The following is an 8,502-nucleotide window of genomic DNA, read 5'->3' on the forward strand; positions in this document are numbered from 1 at the left end:
CGTTTTGTTGAACTTGGATAATATCTTACATATTCCTAGGTGAACCCTTGAGTCACATGTCTTTTGATCCTTGCCATAAAAAAACAATCTTTGACTATAGTACACTTACATTGAAATGTCTCTTAATTAATATATAGTACCATGGTAGGTTTCAAACTATACTCCAAAAGCATGACATATGGTACCATTTTAGCATTGGTTAAAGCTATGGTTGTTGATAAAGCTTAAAGCTAGCAACTTTAAAGATAACACCACCTTTCCAAGGCCAACTTGCAAGATAACACCACCTTTCCAAGGGCATAGGGCAGAAGAATCTTGGCAAGGGAGCTCAAACGTTAACTGGGCATTGGCAGTAACGTCTTGCTCTAGGCCTAGCCTTGGTGCTATGATGAGGCTCACAGAAAGGGGCAACGATTGCTCCAATGTGGTTTTCACCCATGTAGGACAGGAGGAGAGATTTCAATGTCCACATGTGTGTGAAAAGCCTCATCAAGGCCTTGCTCCTCTAGCTTTCTAAAGCCAAGTTTGAAGTTAGCCAACCCAAAAGGCCCATGTTCGGATGGTACCCCACACGTGTGGCCCTCACCTTTAGTACTCTTACTCTTCATTAGAACAGGGAGAATCCCACCTGGCACCCACCATTCACCAGCTCTTTTGGATTTGATTTTTGACCCTTAGTAGTTGCCAACCTTGTATATTTGGACAAAGTACTCACATATCTACCATTGCTCATTCCAGATTATCCATCCCTTGCTAGCTCCCCTTGGGCTATCCTCTCACCTTCCATTGCTCATTCTACCTTGCTAGCTCCCCTTGGACTATCCTCTCACCTTCCATCGCTTCCCTGCAGAGGTACCTGTTGGCTTTGGGCTTGTGAAGCCTTGAATCTCTTCTGCAAGATGAGTTATTGGAAGAGCAAAGTATTGCCCAAGATTAAGAAATTCTTTGATAAAGGAAAGAAGAAGGGTGCTTCCGAGGTTTGCAAAACCTTTGATAAGTCCAAGGTTAGTGTATTAATCTGTGTGTTATCTGTCCTCTGGAGGGTTTCAACGCCTTAATTTGAGAGAGATGGCAAGTGATGTCTTGATCATCTCTGATATAGTCCAAAGTTGAGTATCCTTTGGTTGTTTGCAAATATATACTGGACTATTATTATGATTATGATGCTTGCTTGAATTGAAATCCATGCAGGAGTCTTTGGACAAGGAGATTGAAGAGAAAACCCCGGATCTGAACCCTAAAGTTGTAGAGATATACAGATCTTCCTCCACCTTCATCGCCAAGGTGAAATCATGTCCTTGCTCTAACCTATCCGTAATGATATATGGTTTGTTTTTCCCTGTGTTAGACTTTGCTGAGTCCCTCTTGATTACTGTGAACAGAAATTGCTTAAGGAGCCCAATGAAACTACAGTCAAAGAGAATCCAGATGCAGTCCAAAGTGTGTTGCAGGAGCTGGTGAAAGCAGGTGATGAAATCTATAACAGTTACTGATGTGCTTTTATGTAGTTATTGACGAATCTAGGATTTAATGGTGATGGTAATAATGTTTCTGATGATAAGGTAAGGTTTAATGGGGATGTGTAATGATGTACATGATGATGGGGTTAATGAAGCACTTCATCACAGATCAGTGTTGAGATTATCGTGATATCATACGCAGGCTTTCCTGGAGCACAAGTGATATGTGATGCCGGGGCGAAGTTTGGGCCGACGCTATTGCCGGGGCCGGTGGTGTATTTGTTCGAGAAGGCATCAGTGTATTTGGTGGAAGAGCCAATGCCGGAAGAGCCGAAGGAGGAGACGAGAGAGGTGGAAGTGGAGGAGGTTACGAGCGCAGCGCCACCTGCAGCTGCAGCAGAAGGAGGAGGAGAAGCCCCGGCAGCTGCCGCTGCCGCTGCCGCAGCAGTCGAAGATCAAGAAGAGAAGAAGGAAGAAGCTGCAGCAGCCGAAGAGAGAGAAGCTGCTCCGATCATAACTACCGAAGGGGATTCTGCAGACGTTGTCGTTGAGAAGCTGGCAGAAGGCGTAGCCATCGCCTCGGAACCACCACCTCCAGAGGAAGCAGCCCCCCCTCCGCCACCAGAGAAAATTGAATAATCTTTTGATTTCATCCATAAGTTGATCTGCATCACAGCAAGATTCTGATCCCATTCATTCGATCTCTTGTCTCTGCTTCCTACACGCCGTAATTTTCTCCCCATTTTCACCTTAGACTGATGAGGAAGCTCCTGGCGCTATTGTTTGATTCTTTGTCGTGCCGATATTGTAATGAGGTATATTGATTGCTCTGGTATGTTTGTACACTACAATTTGTCCTTTCCAAGAGGGTGTGTTTTAACACGCCAATAAAGCTTTTGGCCAACCTTTTTTTCTTCGGTATTTACCTGTGTAAACTAATAGTACCGGGGGGGGGGGGGGGGGAACTCCCAACAACACAGGTTAGGTCAGGGTAAATACACTTGAAGCTAAAAGTAATGTAACCTAGTTTGTTAAAAGGTTGAAGTCACATGTCCAACTTTTAATAATATACTTGCTATGTCAAAAATAAACCCTTGCCCAAAATTCCTCTTTTTTGGACCAATAGTAAATGTATATACTACCTCGAAAAAGCCAGTGAGTTGTTTACATCAAAGTAACTCGCTCCATTCCTTTACTTTCACTCTTTACTTCATTTGAAAGATTACAAAGTAAAGCCCATCTCTCATATTCCAACAAAAAACTAGACTGCCCCCATGAAATTTGATACCCTAGTAATATGCAAGCTTCCATCATGGCTTGAGTGCTACACCCCCTTGGGGTCTGTCTTTCTAAATTGTCCCCTTTCTTAGACCAGATTTTTACTGTGGGCCCAGTTGGTCCCGACTGGATTCTCTATAAATGATACAAAAGTGTAATCAATTTGTTTCTCCTTGTGATACCGGTCGGGACGTCATATAGACACTGCCATAGGGTCTGGTTCTAGGACCAAACCCAAGCAATCTAATTTTGCCTCCTTCAGTGTCATACACCTGCAAAAATGAATCATGGGTTAGGAAACCCCAGTATGTCTGAGACTTCCCCAGAATACAGCATGAGTCAGGGAAAGTCATCTGCAGCTTCATTAGAAACTGATCCAAGCCATATCTCAGTTTATTCACATTAATCACAGACCAACACATACAAATACATTTGTGCATTACATCCGTCACATCAACACCAGTTAGAGAAGCATTCTTAAAAACAATAGCATTTTTAGTAATCCAAATTTCCCACAAACAGCATGCTCTGATTATATTGAACAATAACCCTGCAGCTTCATCATTGAATGCCCATTTTCCAAGTAACCAATCCCCCCAATAGCCTTGGATTCCTAGACCTTGTCCAACCCATTTTCTAATCCTGTCCCATGCACCTCTGATGGGGCTGGACAATCCCAAAAGGCATGTTTACCATCCTCCAATGCAATTTTACATCTGGGGCAGCATCCATTAGTAAAGTTTTTGTGAAGCAATTTAGATTCAACGGGTAGCGCCCACATACAGACCCTCCACAAAAACACTTGAAACTTTCTGGGCATCTGGCTCTTCCACAGCAACTTCCACCTCTTTTTCCAATTATTAGAGCCCCCAGCACACTCTCCATATCTTATTATAGTATTCAACATTACTCTCTCCCCTCCTCATCTCTGTATACAAGTCTCTTGTTTTACCATTTGCTAGCTTAACCCCATTAATCCAAAACAATCCTTAATCCAGCAGGTCTCATCCACAGTAGTGGAGTGTTATATGTACATTATGTGTGCTATGTTATATGCACATTATGTGTGCATATACTAGGAGGCTAACCCACATTAGTCTTGTGAGCATGGAAATGGGGAATGGAAAGTCAAGAGTCACTTGAGGGCCCTCCTATATATAATAGGGGCATGGGGCACACTCAAGAGAGCTTGGGAGCTTGGAGGCTTGGAGGCTTATGCTATGGTCTCTTGTGTACTCACCTACCATTTCACACTATAGCTACATGCTATTGGATTGTGTTATACCTCTTGATGGTATGGGACATCAAGGTAGAGGTATGATATATTTCATTTATGATTCATGTGTGCATCCCTTGGGCTCGAGGGTGGTTGGGTGGCTGAGTTTATGCCTGATTTATGCATGTTTATGCATAACAATTATCTAAAGAGATCTTAGGGTTTTAACAGTGGTATCAGAGTAATCTCTATTTAATTGTTGTTGATTTTTTTAGTAAATTTAATATTTACTAATAAAAATATTATTTTGTTGATTTGTGTTGATGAATTTTACGTGGATCATGGATATGGTGATTGGAACGTATGTTACTACAATTCAATGGACGAATCGACGTTGCGGGGAAATTCTGTGAGTTTAATGCTATTTTTTCTTATTTTTTATGGTTGAAATCAAGCATTAATGGATTTTTTTACAAAAATACCATATATTTTATGGTGAATATTTTTGGTAGAATGGATTTCTTGAATTTTTAAAAATTTTAGATTTTTTTTTTTTTGATTTTTTAGGAATTTTTTGAGCATTTTTATGATTAAAAATATATTTTTATACATTTTTGCGGGTTTTTTCCGCGGGAATGCGATCAAATTTCTGTTGATTTTCTACTGAAATTCAGTAGGGGACAGCGTGTTGATGCATGAATTGCTCTCCCGTGTGCAGGGGGTCCTCTCCGCCTCTCAAATCTGGTTTTTCTTGCTTTTTTCCGTGAGAATTTCTCTTAAAAATGATTTTTTTAAACATTAATCAATGATAATTATGATTAAGTGAAGTTTAATTAAGAACTTTAATCAAAAGATTAAAGTTAATCTCCCTGTGGTTAACAGAGCAGAGAGGGGAGAGGAGGAAAGTATGTGGATGGAGAAGGAGAGGAGAGAGGACTCTCTCTTCCTCTCTCATGTCGGCGCACAGACGGAGGGGGGGGCTGCGCACAATAGCCGGCGAAAAAAAAACGCCCCCCCTTAAAAAATCAAAAGCTAATAAGCTTAATTAAGCTTATTTTCTTTTTTTTAAAAAAATAAATTTTTTATTATTAAAAAAAGCTTTTGAAATCTTTTTCAAAAAAAGCCTGAAAAATACTGAAAAATATGGGATTTGAGGAAAAAAATCTATGAAAATTTCTAGAAATTTCTTCTTGAAAATTTTTGGCTTTTCATCTTCCGGAAAACCTTTGGCTTTCCGTTTTCCTGAAACCTTTTCGCTTTCCGAATTCTGGAAAATCTTTTGACCTTTCGTATTCCGGAAACCTTTGACCTTTCACATTCCGATTTTTTTTGTCTTTTCATTTTCCCAAAACTTTTGGCTTTCCGTATTCCGGGAAAACCGTTGGAATTCCAAAATTTTTTGACCGTTCATAGCGTTAGGGATAATTTTAAATTTTCAAAAAATTCTTGAAAATTAGTAAAAAAATAGACAAAGGTTATTTTAAATTTTGGAAAAATGTGGGGTTGGTGTTTGGCATGTGGTGTGTCCATTCAGGCGCCCGTGACCATTCAAATTCCTTTAAAAATATATTTTTTGACTCAAAAAATTAGAAAAATCCATTAAAATTATAAATTTTCATTGGATTTGAGAATTGTCGGACGGAATTGGAAATTTCGTAAACGATGGGATTCTCAAGAAAAATTAGGAATATTCTAGATATTATTTTTAAAAATTTTAAAAATTGATATTTTTAAAATATCAATGGTATTTTGGCAAATATAATTGCTAAAATTTTTTTGAAAAAATATAGGTTTGGAATGCCATAAGATAGGTTTGGTGGAATTCAAAATTATCATATTTTGAGGCCCTATAAGATTAGAAAAAATTAGAAAAAAATCATGATAATTCTTTTTCTCTCAAGAATTTAATATTTTCGAGGTTTATTTAATATTGAAGTACGTTTTCTCGTGCTGACATTAGATAGATGCGGGTTATTCACATATTATTAATACGATTATACCTCGTATTAATGGATATCTATGTTTGGATTAATTCTAAACGATGTATTCATGATTTTTTACCATTGTTTAGCCATTCTTTTTGGACTTGTTCCTTAATTTCTTTTGATGGCTATAATTTGCGTTCAAAGTGTGTTTCACCTTTGACACTTTTTCATGATAATTTATTTTACACTTTTTTAAGTATCGTTTGTGCTTAATTTCTTAAGCCTGGATCAGTTGATCGGTTTGTTTTGGTGGATTTTATTGGATATTTTTCAAGTTTTATATGGACTCATCAGGTGTTCTGCCTAGATCACTTATGTCTAGGGGTTTTTTATTGAGTGCTACACACATGTGTTTCACTTACTTACTTTGGAGTTTTACTTGAACGACACAATGTTCATAGACTCCGGATTGATGAGTTGGCCACCAATTTTAATGCTTCGTTTGGCATAATTAATGTCCATTAGATGGTATGCATTGATTTTTATGATCAACTATAGTCTTTATGGATTCGAGGAGCTTCTATGCTTTTATCCATGGTTTTATAAGGATCTTTTGATCTTTTGGATAATTTCATGTGCCTTGAAGGTAGCATTTGCCTTCATTTTTTGCACGTAATTTTGGACTATGTTTCTTGTACTCTTGTACTATGTTCCTTATACTCTTGTACATATTCCAACTCGGATACCTAGTTGCTTATATATCTAGGTGAGTTATTTTTTTAACCCTAACTTTATTGTGTTTTGGATAGTTATCATTAGAAAGGCGCCAATAATTCAATTTCTTTTCTAATGATGTACTCAGAAGGAGTTATTCCTTGATGTAGTCTCAAGTATATAGGTTTAGTATGTGAAAGTCTGGATAAGGCCATCTTATTTCTTTTATACAAGATTTTATTCATATTTCCTAGATGGCATACTAGGGAGTTTCAAATTGTTAAGGTATGTATGGGTGGTATCATGGTGGTATGGGATGCTAGTGATCCCTCACATATATTATCTTATGGGATAATTTGGGCTTAAGATTGTTGCTTTGCTTACATCACTTAGCATGTTGACCTCAACATTCAAAGAATCTTATTTTCTAAATTCACTAGAAGTTATATTGTGGGCATTCTCTAGATAAATTTCTTTTATCTATAGCCTGCATGTTTTGATGAGGGTAATCTCATCGGCATTTTTACTTGTTGAAATCTCTTTCTTTAGAGTTCAAATAAGTTTATCTTGTTGTGTTCGGATAAGAAAATTTAGATTCTTCCTTTGTTGGCATTTCTCTCTCTAGTTCCATACTTTAGGTGATTTTTATAGTCAACCTGATTGTTTACGGATGGACATATGTGACTCATCGAGACGTTGATGACTCTCTCTCTAGTTCCATACTTTAGGTGATTTTTATAGTCAACTTGATTGTTTACGGATGGACATATGTGACTCATCGAGACGTTGATGACTCTCTATATTGATATGGGTAACTCGGGACGTCGATTATTCCATATGCAAATGTGGGTATGTCGGGGCACCGATGAATCCCTAGTTTCTGTTGTTATAATGCCATGTTTTCCTACTTTATTCCGAATGGTTTACAACGAGGAAGTTACTTGGAATGTGAATTGCTGTGATCATCCGCAATCTGATGGGAAAACAAAGCGTATGAATCAGATTATAGTGTATATGCTTCGTGCATATGTCTCTAGAAAATCATCATATTGGAAAATATTCCAATGATGGAATGTCTGTGAATGACTATGCATTGAAGATAAAGGGTATTGTGGAATCCCTTGCATCTATTGGTGTTTCAGTAGATGATGATGATAAGGTGGAAGTCTGTCTACGTGGTCTCGGGCCACAATACAAGGCATTCAAGATGTCTATTCAGACTCGGGAAAACATTCCCAACTTTACAGATTTGGTGTCTATGCTGATTATAGAAGAGAAGAGCTTGGGTGAAGACCAACAGTCTTCACAAAAAACAAAAACAGTTCAGAGCAACATGCCTTCTACACAAGTTCAGGAAGAGGACGAGGTAGAGAAGGCCGTGGACGTAGTCAAGGAGGTGGCCAAACAGGTAATCAGAATTATGGCCAGCAGCAGCAGCAGCAACAACAACAGTCCCAGAATACACAACAACAATATCAACAACACACAGGTGGAAGAGGCAAATTCAGAGGCAGGGGGAGTCAAAGAGGACGTGGAAATTGGCAAAGGCAATATAATGATGCACGTGAATGCTATTATTGTGGTAAGCCTGGACATGTGCAGGCAGAATGTTATAAGAAGCAGGTTGACATGCAAAATGGAAAAGTGCAGCAAAACAACTATGCATCCTCAAGCAGAAACAATGAGGATAATGAAAGGTTGTTTGTTATATGCAGCATGTCGTGAATGCCATGTCTGAAAATGTTGAAGCAGCACAAAAAGATGATGTATGGTATGTGGATTCAGGTGCTTCGAACCACATGACAAGTCATGGGGAGTGGTTCAAGGAGATGAAAAACCTTGAAAGACCAGGTTTTGTGGAAACAGGGGATGACACTACTCATCCAATTGCCCATGTTGGAGATGTGCC

The 8,502-nt window shown here is 38.5% G+C and overlaps 1 protein-coding gene across 1 annotated transcript; it reads left to right on the forward strand.

The window, feature by feature from the left end:
- Positions 1 to 640: 640 nt before the first annotated feature.
- Positions 641 to 2,364, forward strand: LOC147619445 (plasma membrane-associated cation-binding protein 1-like). The gene is made up of 4 exons (XM_086773116.1): positions 641 to 1,004; positions 1,192 to 1,284; positions 1,383 to 1,467; positions 1,663 to 2,364. Exons 1-4 carry the CDS (start codon positions 900 to 902, stop codon positions 2,097 to 2,099), a joined length of 720 nt encoding a protein of 239 aa, XP_086629242.1. The 5' UTR covers positions 641 to 899; the 3' UTR covers positions 2,100 to 2,364.
- The last annotated feature ends 6,138 nt before the right edge of the window (positions 2,365 to 8,502 follow it).

Source organism: Cibotium barometz, chromosome 33, assembly GCF_041138505.1.
Source record: "Cibotium barometz isolate CiBa-2024 chromosome 33, ASM4113850v1, whole genome shotgun sequence".
Lineage (NCBI taxonomy): Eukaryota > Viridiplantae > Streptophyta > Polypodiopsida > Cyatheales > Cibotiaceae > Cibotium > Cibotium barometz.

What these genes read in the sequence shown, in the direction of transcription:
- LOC147619445 (XM_086773116.1), top strand. Translation starts at nt 900, where the DNA reads ATGAGTTATTGGAAGAGCAAAGTATTGCCCAAGATTAAGAAATTCTTT. An exon ending in CCTCCACCTTCATCGCCAAG is followed by an intron (nt 1,285 to 1,382) that starts GTGAAATCATGT and finishes TACTGTGAACAG; the next exon opens with AAATTGCTTAAGGAGCCCAA. An exon ending in GCAGGAGCTGGTGAAAGCAG is followed by an intron (nt 1,468 to 1,662) that starts GTGATGAAATCT and finishes TATCATACGCAG; the next exon opens with GCTTTCCTGGAGCACAAGTG.